General features: G+C 39.7%; 1 protein-coding gene across 1 annotated transcript; it reads left to right on the top strand.

Moving 5' to 3' along the window:
- The first annotated feature begins 12,027 nt into the window (after nt 1–12,027).
- Nucleotides 12,028–12,631, top strand: LOC104757951 (uncharacterized). Its single transcript, XM_010480745.3, has one exon. It carries the CDS (start codon nt 12,132–12,134, stop codon nt 12,441–12,443), a length of 312 nt encoding a protein of 103 aa, XP_010479047.1. The 5' UTR covers nt 12,028–12,131; the 3' UTR covers nt 12,444–12,631.
- Nucleotides 12,632–12,636: the final 5 nt, after the last annotated feature.

Raw genomic sequence — 12,636 nt, forward strand, 5'->3', positions numbered from 1 at the left:
CTGAAAACGAACCTTACATGTGGAAGTGATTGGGTATTGGATTCCCTTGGAATTGAAGGCAATAACCAATGTGTGACAATTGTGCTTTATAATCCAGGGATAGGTCAGCCACCATCGAGGAGAGGCGGAGATTGCAGCATTAGGATCCTCTTTTGTTGCATCCGTGGAAGAAGAGTGTTTACGGCCATCGCCACCATATGGACGAACAAAGATTACTGGGCTTTCCAAGAGGAGGAAAAAGACAAACCTGGTCCGGCATGGTAAAGTAAAATTTATAACAAATGTGTTGTTGGGCCGAGACTGTAGGCTTAGTGGGCTAGGTCCACCAAGGGGAGAAATCAGTTGGATTAGGGTTTCTCTTGCCGCCGTCAACATCTTCGCCAAAGCCATCGTTGCAGCTTCGAGATTCCGATGAGGTTCGCAGTTGACAAGCAGCGTGAAGCATCTAGGTGCCCAAGATCTAAGAGATGGTTTAGGGCAGATATCTCGGACTCAACTTAGTCTCAGTCAATGACCTGTTCGGACCCCGCAACATAGCCATCTTGAGGTACACTCTGTCTCCTACCTGAAACTCAAGATCTCTCCTCCTCCTATCAGCATAACTCCTCTGCCTATCCTGAGCCTCCTTCATGTTCAGCTTGAGAACCTGAATCTTCTCTGAGGTCTCCTGAACAAAATATGCCCCGAACATGCTCCTCTCCCCCACCTGAGTCCAGCATAACGGTGTACGACACGGCCTCCCATACAAAGCCTCATAAGGAGCCATCCCAATACTCGCCTGATAACTGTTGTTGTAAGCAAACTCTACCAGGTTCATGTGATCTGCCCAATGGCCACCCAAATCCAAAACACACATCCTAAGCAAATTCTCCAGCGTCTGGATCGTCCTCTCTGACTGACCATCTGTCTGGGGATGATAAGCTGTACTCATATGCACCTTAGTGCCCATCTCTGCCTGAAATGCCTTCCAGAACACCGAAGTGAACTTAGACACAATACTCGCTGGTACCCCATGCAACCTGACTATCTCCCTCACATACTTCTTAGCTAAAACCGCTACTCCATCAGTCTTCTTAATGGCCAGAAAATGTGCTGACTTAGTCAACTGGTCCACAATGACCCAAATAGCATCAAACGTCATGGACAATGGCAAACCCACCACGAAGTCCATAATAATCATACCCACTTCCACTCAGGAATGGGTAGACTCTTCAGCAACCCGCCAGGTACCTGATGCTTAGCCTTCACTAGCTGACACACATTGCACCTCACGACCCAACTAGCAATATCCTCCTTCATCCGACCCAGTGATAGTACCTCTTGAGATCCCGGTACATCTTAGTCGCTCCTGGATGAATAGAAAATCTGCTCGCATGAGCCTCTCTCAGAATCTCCTGCCTCAACTTCTCATCATTGGGAGACAAACCCGACCGTGCACCAAGATAGTACCACTATCTGAGACCTGATACTTTGAATCCACATCCTTTGAGGCATTCACCAGCCCCAAATCCTTCTCCTGAGCCAACCGCACCCTACTCGGAAGATCTGCTCTATCAACTGCTTCCAAACCCAACGGTTCCTGTGAAACAGCACACAACCTCAATGCACTGATCTCTCCAATCAGAGACTCCATCTTCTGCTCCTGAGCTGAAGCTACCCTCTTCCAACTCAGAGCATCTGCAACTGTGTTAGCCTTACCAGGATGATAGGCTATCTCCAAATCATAATCCGCCACAAGCTCCATCCACCGCCTCTGTCTCAAATTCAGCTCAGGCTGAGTGAATATATACTTCAGGCTCTTATGATCTGTAAACACCTGTACATTTGCACCATAAAGATAAGATCTCCAAATCTTCAGGACAAAAACTACAACAGTCATCTCCAAATCATGAGTAGGATAGTTGCCCTCATGCTTCCGCAACTGCCGCGAAGCATAGGCAATCACCTTCCCATGCTGCATCAGCACACACCCCAAACAAACTCTAGATGCATCTGTATAAACCACATAGGGTTCCCCCTGCTAAGGCAAAGCCAACACTGGCGTAGTAGTCAACATCTCCTTAAGGCTCTCAAACCCCTCCTGTGTCCACACAAAAGGAACATCCTTCCTTGTCAACTTAGTCATAGGGCGTGCTCTACTTGCAAAACCCTGCACAAACCTCCTGTAGTAACCTGCCAAACCAAGGAAACTCCTGATCTCTGTGGCATTCTGCGGTCTAGGCCAATCTCTGATAGCCTGAATCTTCCTTGGATCTACAGAAACCCCCTCTGTAGAAACAATGTGACCCAGAAAACTCATCTCACGCTGCCAAAAACTGCACTTGCTTAACTTGGCAAACAACTTCTACCCCCGCAGCTTCTCCAAAACAGCCCTCAAATGCACTGCATGCTCCTCAAGACTCTTAGAATAAACCAGGATATCGTCGATGAAAATGATGACAGACACGTCCAGAAACTCCTGAAACACGCTGTTCATCAATCTCATAAACGCTGCTGGCGCGTTAGTCAACCCGAAAGGCATCACCACAAACTCATAATGCCCATACCTCATCCTGAAAGCCGTCTTCCTCACATCTGCCTCATCTATCGGTATCTGATGATAACTCGATGCTGGATATACCTTGGAGAACCAAGTAGCACCCCTCAACTGATCCAACAACTCATCGATCCTAGGAAGAGGGTACTTGTTCTTCACAGTGACCCGGTTCAAACCCCGATAATCAATGCACAACCGGAAACTCCCATCCTTCTTCTTGACAAACAACACCGGCGCTCTCCACGGTGATACACTAGGACGGATGAATCCCTTACTCAACAATCCTCTAGCTGCTTCTTCAGCTCTGCCATCTCTGCTGGAGCCATTCTGTAAGGAGTCTTGGATAACGGCGTTATCCCCGGTTCCAGTTCAATAATAAAAGGATCCGACCAAGATGGTGATAATCCATGCAATGACTGAAAGACATCCTCAAACTCCTCCACTACCGGAATCCTGCTAACCGTAGACTTCCCCACTGACTCTGGCATAGATATAGTAACCAAATAAGCCTCACGGCCCTTCTCAATTATCTTCCCAGCCTGAATGGCCGAGATCACGAGACTCCCCGAAGTCGGTCTAATACCCTGAAAAACCAACTTCCCTCCTGGTCGCTCAAACTCCACTCCACCATGATGGCAATCCAAATGCACCATATGCCGATGCAACCAATCCATCCCGAGAATAACATCATACAACTCCACTGGACTGATAAGCAAATCTGCTAGTCATGAGTCTCCTACGATCTGAATATCAACTCCTCTAACTCATCCAACAACTCTTAGTAACTTGCCTCCTACAACTCTGACAACTTCTGCACGCTCCCCGGGATCCCCTCTGATTCCTGCACTCTCTGCACACTCCAGAGTAATGAAGCTATGAGAAGCTCCAGAATCAAACATAAAATGGGACATAAACCCGCCCACCAACAAGGTCCCTACACAAACCTCATGTGTTGAGAACCTAACACTTTATCACAAGAAACATAAAATCTGAACCTACTAAAAATTCACAAAGCTTAAGTACCAAAAATTATACATGTGATCACCCCGGCACTGGTTCCACCAGTCTCTCCTGTCATGTAAACCCGTGGCGGCTGCTCAATCCGTGCCACAGGCTGCACCTGCTGCAACGTTGCCACTGCTGCCGGCTGCAACTTGGGACACAAGGGCCTGATGTGCCCTGGCTCCCTGCAATGATAGCATACTCGAGGTCCTGCTGTCGGAGCACTCCTCTTGAGACAGCTAGCAAACTTGTGATCCTTGCTCCCACACTTGAAGCAACCCACACCACTCTGAGTCTGCGTAGCCTCCCACCTCCTCTTGGTTCCCTGCATAGGCTTGCCGCCCCTGCTAGAACCCCCATGATGTTGAGCCTTACTAGACTGAACCGCTGGACTATCCGCCACTGACTGTGCTCGGATATCCTGCTCAATCTCTGCTGCAGTCTCAACCAGCTCTGCACGCGTAGCATAACTACGTCCTCTACAATGGACCCTCAAGTCATCACGAAGAGCCCTCATAAACCTCCTGATCTGGGCCTCCTCAGGATCCATAGCCCGACCCCCATAACAAAGAAGTCGACTGAACTCCACGTCCAGCTCCCGCACTGACCGTGTCCCCTGAGACAATTGGAGGAACTGCACCTCCAACCGATCCAATGCCTCTCTAGGAAAATACTTGCGGTTGAACTCTAAGATGAAGTCAGCCTAAGTCATCTCCCTCTGCACTCTCCTAGCAGCCACTGATCTCCACCACACCTCCGCAATACCACTCAAATGATGGACCCCTATGTCCACCCAAAACTCCTCAGGACATCTCAGAGTATAGAAGTTATGTTCCACACTCGTCCTCCATGCATCCGCAACAGTAGGGTCTGTACCACCCGAAAACCTCTCAGTGAAAAGACCCTTCATCTCCTTGAGCATGGACAATGTCCATGAGCTCCTGCATATGCAGCCACTGGCTGCCGCTCCTCCGCCACCACTAGTGGTACTACCTGAGCTTGAGCCGGTACCACTGGTGGTAACCGCTCCAACAACTGTGCTAGCATAGCCGTAAAGTCTGCACCAGGGACTCCACCCGCTGGGACTCCCACACCCGGGACCCTAGCACCACCGGACACTGGAGCATCAACACCGCCCCCTCCGGCCACACTCACAGAATCCCCCGGAACATCCTGCGACTCGCCAACACCCTCAACTGTCACACTCTGGTCCTCGGTCTCACTAACCTCTGGGACTCTGCCCCTACCACGACCACGTCCGTGTCCACGACCATGTCCGCGTCCATGACCACGTCCACGTCCATGACCACAACCAGCAACAGTACCATCTCTAGCCATCTGCACTACCATGAATAGAAGACTAAGCAAACAATTACTATTATCACACAGAAACATAAACTCACCGTGGAATCACACAGTCGGCTCGAAAATGATGTTTTAGGACTCCATGCCACACACAATTGACTAACTCACATAATCAATCAAGACTTGCAATCCTAAACATCACAAGAGAAACCTAGTGAACCCAAACCTAGAACCGTAAGGGCTTTGATACCAAACTGAAATGACCCGACCCGTTTTTTTTTTTTTTAAGAAATAATAAATATAATATAATAAATAAACTACAACTAGTGGTCCCATACCCACTAGCCACCTAACCACAATCACAACCAATAGCGGAATAACAATACCAATATCCAATAATAATCTAATAATATAATAACCAATAATCAAATATAACAATAATCCAATAACCAATCATCAGGAAACATGAAACCAGCAACCTAGCAATGTTTCTAATGATCCAACTCTAGCAACCTAGCAATGCCAGACAACATCCAATCGAGTCCCTAGAACATCCTCCTCTTCATTGCCTTGATTCCACGATCACACTTTGCCTTTACCTGCACCACAAACACATATTGCAATGCATGAGTATTTTATAAACACTCAGTAAGGCAATCCTCCCATCTACTGGGCTATACACACAAGCAATAAAGTCATCTCTAACCATCAAACAACAATCAGCAATCAACAATAACAAACCAGGACTCTGCATCGACCGACACCAACATGCATCGACCGACACCAACTGGGATGCATCGACCGACACAAGGGCTGCATCGACCGCTGCAAGTTACACATGCATCGACCGACACCCAAACTGCATCGACCGACGCATGCTCGACATAACACGAAAACCCTAGAGTTTTACGCACCGTCCTCGCACTTGAATCGACCGACCCAAGATATGCATCGACCGATGCAATGCCGAGCATCGTGTTTTCTCCGAAGCTTCTCGCCGGATCTTCATTCCTACAACCACAAAACTCGATCCCAAGCCACAAGAAAGCTTCCTAACGTCCAAATAACGATCCAACAAGTCTAACAACACACAACAAGAAAATTAGAGAGTTCTCTAACTTAGATAAACCATGATCCTGCACTTACCTTTGCCAAGACGAAACTGAACCTTAAACTAGCAAGAAAACACCTCTAGGAATCTCCTACAACGATCCAAGCTACAGATCTCTACAGGAACAGCCTCAAATCTCCAGAAATCCTCAAGAACACTCACAAAACTCTTTCTCTCTTTCTATTTCTCGAAAACGGCCACAAAACGTCGAATGAGACAAAAGCTCGACTTAAGAGTTTCCTTCTCCCTTTGCCCAAAACGCAGCGTTTAACTTAAGTCAAAACGCAGAAACATGAACCTGCATCGACCGATGCACCACCTGCATCGACCGATGCAATCCCCCAAACCAGGATTTCGGTTCACGGATGTTATAACTTCTTCTTTTGGGGATTCTAGGCGCACACCTACTCTTGATCCGCGCTGGGAGGAAGAGCTGTAGACGTGCAACGTCTAGACATCTTTGGTATATTTATCTCTCCGAGTAGCTCGACAGGGACTTCAATTATGAAATCTGCAAGTACATGCGCCTTTTTGCTAGTGCGTCCTCAATATTCGATGTTATATTCGCTAAACTCAATTGCCCACTTAACCACTCGGTCCTAGTGAGTGTGGCTATGAAGGATGGAATGTAGCGGCTGGTCTGAGAGTACGACTATAGAGTTCGACTAGAAGTAAGGACGCAACTTTTGGGTTATGGTTACCATGGCGAAGGCCAGCTTCTCAATCTTTAGGTACTTAACTCAGCATCGAGTAGTGTTTTACATGTGTAAAATACTGGTTTATGCACTCCCTTGTCCTCTTGCACGAGCACGCTGCTGACAACTGCCGATGAGACGGTGATGTATAAAGATAAGGTTTCCCCTTGCTCTGGCTTTGCTAACACTGGTTGTGTTGTCAGGTACTTTTTCAACTCGGAGAAGGTTGTTTTGCATCACTCATCCCATTTAAAGTCCTTGTTCCTTTTAAGTAGTTGATAAAATAGCAAATACTTATCGGTCGATCTGGCGATGAAGCGGTTTAACGCAGCTACCCATCCCGTAAGACACTGGACTTTTTTCTTATTTGTGGGAGAATGTAGCTCGAGTATCACCGCAATCTATTTCTGATTTGCTTGGATGCCTCGTTCGGTGATCGCGAAGAATTCACCAGATTTAACTGTGAACTAGGATCGGACCGGCGCTACAGCGCGGAGGAATATTTACAGATATATATATATATATATATATATATATATATATATATATATATATATATGATTTTCAATGAAATGAAACATGTTACATTTTCATAACTATATTACAGTCAATTATAGTGAATCATATCTTTGTTAATGAGTTTTGATAAAATAGTATATAAAAAGGTGAATATAATAAATGGTGATATAATAAAAATAATTAAAATTAAAAGTTAAGTTATTTATTTAAATTATTTAAACATATAATATGTTTTTGGTATTTTTGAAAATTTAAAATTTCAAATATAAAAGTCATTTTAAATGTGGCATGAAATAATTCAACATGATGTGGGAAGTATATATTTGAAAGATTACAATCTTCACAACTATATATCAATATTGCTTTTCAAGATAACATTAGACGCTATAATCTGTTCATTTCTATCTTTTTGATCCTCATTTGTTTCATACTTTGAAGTCTCGTATTCTTCTCACCTGTGAATATCTAATCGCTCATATTAAAGAGAATTTTTTTTAAGATGAAAATTTGTATGAAAAGAAAGTTTTAGAGTATGAAACATGTAATAAAGAAATATGTTTATACGATTTTTATAATAATGCTGTCAACGTTTTTATATACTCCAACAATAAAAACCTCTTAATAACAACTCAAAGAAAAAAAAAAGAAGTGTTACAATAATTATCTTGACGAAGTTAACTTTTTTCTGTGAAAAAATATGTGTCTCGTGATTAGTTAGAAACTTAGATAAAATAATAAATTTCACACAGAATCTTGATCTGATTTTACATAATTAAAAAAATATAAGTTAAATGATTCCACACAGAATCTCGATCTGATTTTACAATATAAAAAAAAATCAAAGTTAAATGGGTGATGTCTACATAAATCAAACAATGTCTAAATATAATCAAAGCAAAATATACTTACAGCTCAATATCATGCAACTTAGCAACCAGGTCCAGCAGTTGTATGTAGTGAATTGATTCTATGTAGTGAATTTCACCTGGAAAAAGAAAACATCAAAACGTATGTAAAATTTCTAGAAGTAATCATATAACAACAAATTATCATAAAACAAAATATAAAGAATCATTTACTAATGAGTCTCTGTGACTTTTAGTCACATGATTCATATATTTATCGGGAGAGATGGAGTTAATGAGAAAAGAATAGGCTAACCTAGTTTAAATTTTCAAAACAAATTCAATATCTTAATTAATTATTATTTCGGAATTTAATTCAATTTTGTAGTTTAGATCTTTTAAGAAAATCTCGAAAATTTGATAATATGTTAATTGTGAAATTAAGAAAATCATTGAGATACGATAGTCCTATATATTAGGAAATTTATATATATGACCACTGAAAATTAGGATTTGCAAATATTTAGATAATTATTAATTAAATTAGTTTTTAAAAAAATCCATATCTATTATTTTATATTGGTTGAAATGGTTTCTTATGGAAATCTATTTAATCAAGATCTAAAGCTAATATGCTACTATAACTATTTTTCAAATTCAAATATGGACGTTTGTTATGGAAATCTATTTAAATGCTAAAGACTCAAATTGGTATGTTTTTTTTGTGTGGATCAATTTAGCCATTTAGGTGGATTTTTTCCAAGGAATTATGGAAATATCTTATATCTAACTAATATTTTTTTAAAAAGAATCTCGAAAATAATTTTTAGTTACCTTGCTAGATTAAATAAGTTTACATATTATGATTTTTTTGCTTATATCTATAGTAATCCGAATTTATTACTATAGTTTAGTTAAGGAAATACGTGAATATCCAACCAATAATTTTTTTTTAAATAGTTCCAAAATTATTTATTGCTACTTTGCTAAATTAAATAAGTTTACATATATAAATTTCAATATTTTTTTGCTTCCATCTATAGTAATTGTAATTTATTAGGTTTCAATTATGATATAAATTTATTAGATTTACGATTTCGAAATCAATTATAGATTGATATCTTTGTAATTAAATGGTAATTGTGCCGAAATTAAAGCCCTTGACAACCGTTTATGTAAAACTAATTAGATGTCATTAATAATAAATTTATTCTAAATCGACTTTTAAAACATGCAAGTGGTTATATCCAAACCCGTTTTCTTGCCCGATTAGTAAGTATTCGTTTCTTTAATTTCGGATTATTTTCACTTAATTGACCCGACCCATTGTCCATTTTGTACTTCTTTTTTACTTATATAGGGATGCACATTTGGCTGGGTAACATCGACAAGAGATTTTACAAGCATATTGTCGATATATACCTCTATGGTAGTGCCATGAAGATTGGTGAACATACGATTGATGATTCATTGGTAGGTCGCTCCTACGTTCTTTAATATGAATGAAATTACCTTGTAACAGTAGGTGCCTCAATTGGTTATGATGGCTGCCTTTTCTCGGTCATCGGATGCATGACGATTTGGTGGTAACCTGGGAAGGAATCCATAAAGGAAACGAGTTTGTGCCTCGCAGTTGCTTCCACGAGTCTATCAATATGAGACAAATGAAATATGTCCTTAGGACAAGCTTTATTAAGGTCATTGAACTCTACGCATACTCGCTACTTGCCATTTTTCTTTTTGAAGATTACCGGTTTGGCGAGCCAATCTGGATACTAGACTTCGACGATCTGCTTAGCCTTCAACAATCATTCTCTCTCGTCGTTAACGGCTGGAGCTCATTTCAGTCCTAGCTTCTTTCTCTTCAGTCGGATTAGTTTGAAGGTGAGATCAACGTTAAGCCTGTAGCTCCTTACGTCTTTACTGATGCCCACCATATTCGAGAATGACCACAAAAAGGTTGATAAGTGTTCCTTGAGGAGTTTAATGAGGTCAGCTTTGCTAATTTTTTCAAGTCATTTCCAGATCGCTACGCATGCGCGTAGGGTCCGACTCGTCGATGGAAACTTGCAATGTTTTTTCAATTGCTAGCATCAATCTTTTGAGGGGCTCGTGTGTCATGTCTCCCGACTCCAATTTTTTCTCGCTCATTCGGTTTTTATTTTCAATTGCAAAGCACGTCTTGCCTTCCGTTGGCTTTCTTATAAGGTGTAAATATTTCTGCTAGAGACTGGAAATTTTACGCAAAGGTGGTAAGTTGATGAAACTGCTCATGTGGTGTTCAGCTAAGGAGTACTAACGATCGCACTATAGATTGGTGGTGCGTCTACGACTAGAAATTTAGTTAAGCGGGATAAACCTCCTGCTTCTACCACCCACTTGATCGTTCTGACCTTTAGCTCGGCCTTTGAGTTGAAGCCGGTTAGGGGTCTAGATCCTATAATCCTATCTCTAAGATGTGTTATTTGTTCAGAATTAATTTAATCCAGCGGTAATTAGCAGGAAATTGAAATGATATGAGAGAGAGAGAGAGAGAGAGAGAGAGAGAGAGAGAGAGAGAGAGAGAGAGAGAGAGAGATGACGAAAGAGAATCGCATAGTGGTGTTCCGATGCAACATGGTCGTCTGAGACGACTTCTGCAATTGGTGACAATTTTGAATCTTATACCATCTTCGATCTTCAATTTCTTCAATTTTGCAAAATCTTCCAAATCTTCAAATTCTAAATCTTATGCATCAGAGGAAGTCAGAGATAAACAACGTCGTAAACACACGATGGAGCACCAGAGATGATGGAACACCAGAGACGATGGAACACTGCAGACGATAAAGCACCAGAGATGATGGATCATCAGAGACGATGGAACACCGCAGACAATAAAGCATCGGAGATGATGAATCATCAAAGACGATGGAACATGATGAGAGATTCAGTACATGTTGCTATTTCTCAATAATAATAATTTTTATACAGTAAAACCTTTATAAATTAATAATATTGGGATCAAGACATTTTATTAATTTATAGTGATATTAATTTATCTATAAATTAATAATTATTATTTTATAGTGTAAATTAATAATTATTAATTTATAGATATATTTTTAATTGTTTATTTTTAAAAATTATGAATTAAGACAATTTTAGTAAAATAAGATTAAACTTTCGGATGTTGTAAATTTTATGGTTTATGAATTGAACTTGTAATATTTAAAAAAAATTATTGACAAGAAATTACAAATACTATAGACAAATTGACTTATACACATGACATACATAAATTCAAATTTATAAATAATAATATCAATTCTCCTATTTTAATAATCTGTCAAATTATCAAATTGTAAATGATGCATATCTGAAAAATTGAAAACTTTAAAATTTAACTATTTTTATGATATGTTATAAAATATTTTAGAGATATCATTATAGTTTGAAAATACTACATTACAATTGTTCTATAGAAATGAGCTTTAAGAGAAATATATATTATTATATCAGTATATATATATATATATATATTTATATGATTATTAATTTATAATATTATTGGGACCATATTTTACATGGGATTTCAAAAAAGTTATTATCTTATTATCTTGTCGAATTTTGTTAACTTTTACACTGATCCGACTTGGGACCAGCAAAATTTATTAATTTATAGTGTTTATTAATTTATAGAGTATTAATTTATAGAGATTTTACTGTATTTATAAATGGTATTTTGGATCATTTGAGAGTATGTGTGAACTTTGGAAAAAAACTTAAATTAATACTAAGTATTTCTTAATAATATATATAGATTATTGTTAATATTTAAAATATAAAATAATATGAAATTCTGTTTCACAAAAAGAAAATGAAAATTCTTATTTTTCAAAAACAAAATTTTGGACCATTGTCGGAACTCGGAAAATGTAAGAGTAAAACCATTACTAAATTTTGAAAAAAGGGTAAAACCATTTTATATTATTTATCGTGCGTCGACTAGAAACCACTAGAACAACAACAACAACGACAACAACAACAAAGGCAAATAAAAACTCGTGTTATCACCTTGATTCGAGATCATAAACCGACAATTTTGGTGAGAACCCTTAAGAGCTGATAAAAAAAGAATGTTCTTCTTCTTCGTTGGTGGGTTAGGGCAACAAGTGAGACAGGTACTTAAATCCAGCGCCGGAACATGCATAAGATGCGGCTCTGAAGCTGATTTGGTCGATTACGACAAAGTCTTGAAACTCTTCTTCGTTCCTGTCTGGAGATGGCCTGGCAAAGATCCTCTACTTCATTGTAAAGACTGCGATCTGTTCTTCCCTCAGTCACTGTCTTCACCGCCACCAGTTTCTTCTCTAGCTATGTGCCGCTTCTGTGATCGTGTCGTGGAGCCTGATTTCCGTTTCTGCCCCTTTTGTGGCTCTGCCCTGTAACTTTGTTCTGTTCTAAATACTTGTACTTACCTTTTATCTCTCAAGATGTCTTAGTAACTTTACATGCATGTTTAATTTACTAAGTCTATGAGAGTTGTGTTTTGTTCTTTAAAATCATAACCATACATGATACATGTAATGTAACTTTTTGTCTTTCGTATATACAAATTTAGATGGTTACGAATTAAGTAAA

This window comes from Camelina sativa, chromosome 17 (assembly GCF_030686135.1).
Source record: "Camelina sativa cultivar CO46 ecotype springtype chromosome 17, ASM3068613v1".
Taxonomy (NCBI): Eukaryota; Viridiplantae; Streptophyta; class Magnoliopsida; order Brassicales; family Brassicaceae; genus Camelina; species Camelina sativa.

Coding starts and splice junctions, on each gene's coding strand:
- LOC104757951 (XM_010480745.3), top strand. CDS start 12,132: ATGTTCTTCTTCTTCGTTGGTGGGTTAGGGCAACAAGTGAGACAGGTA.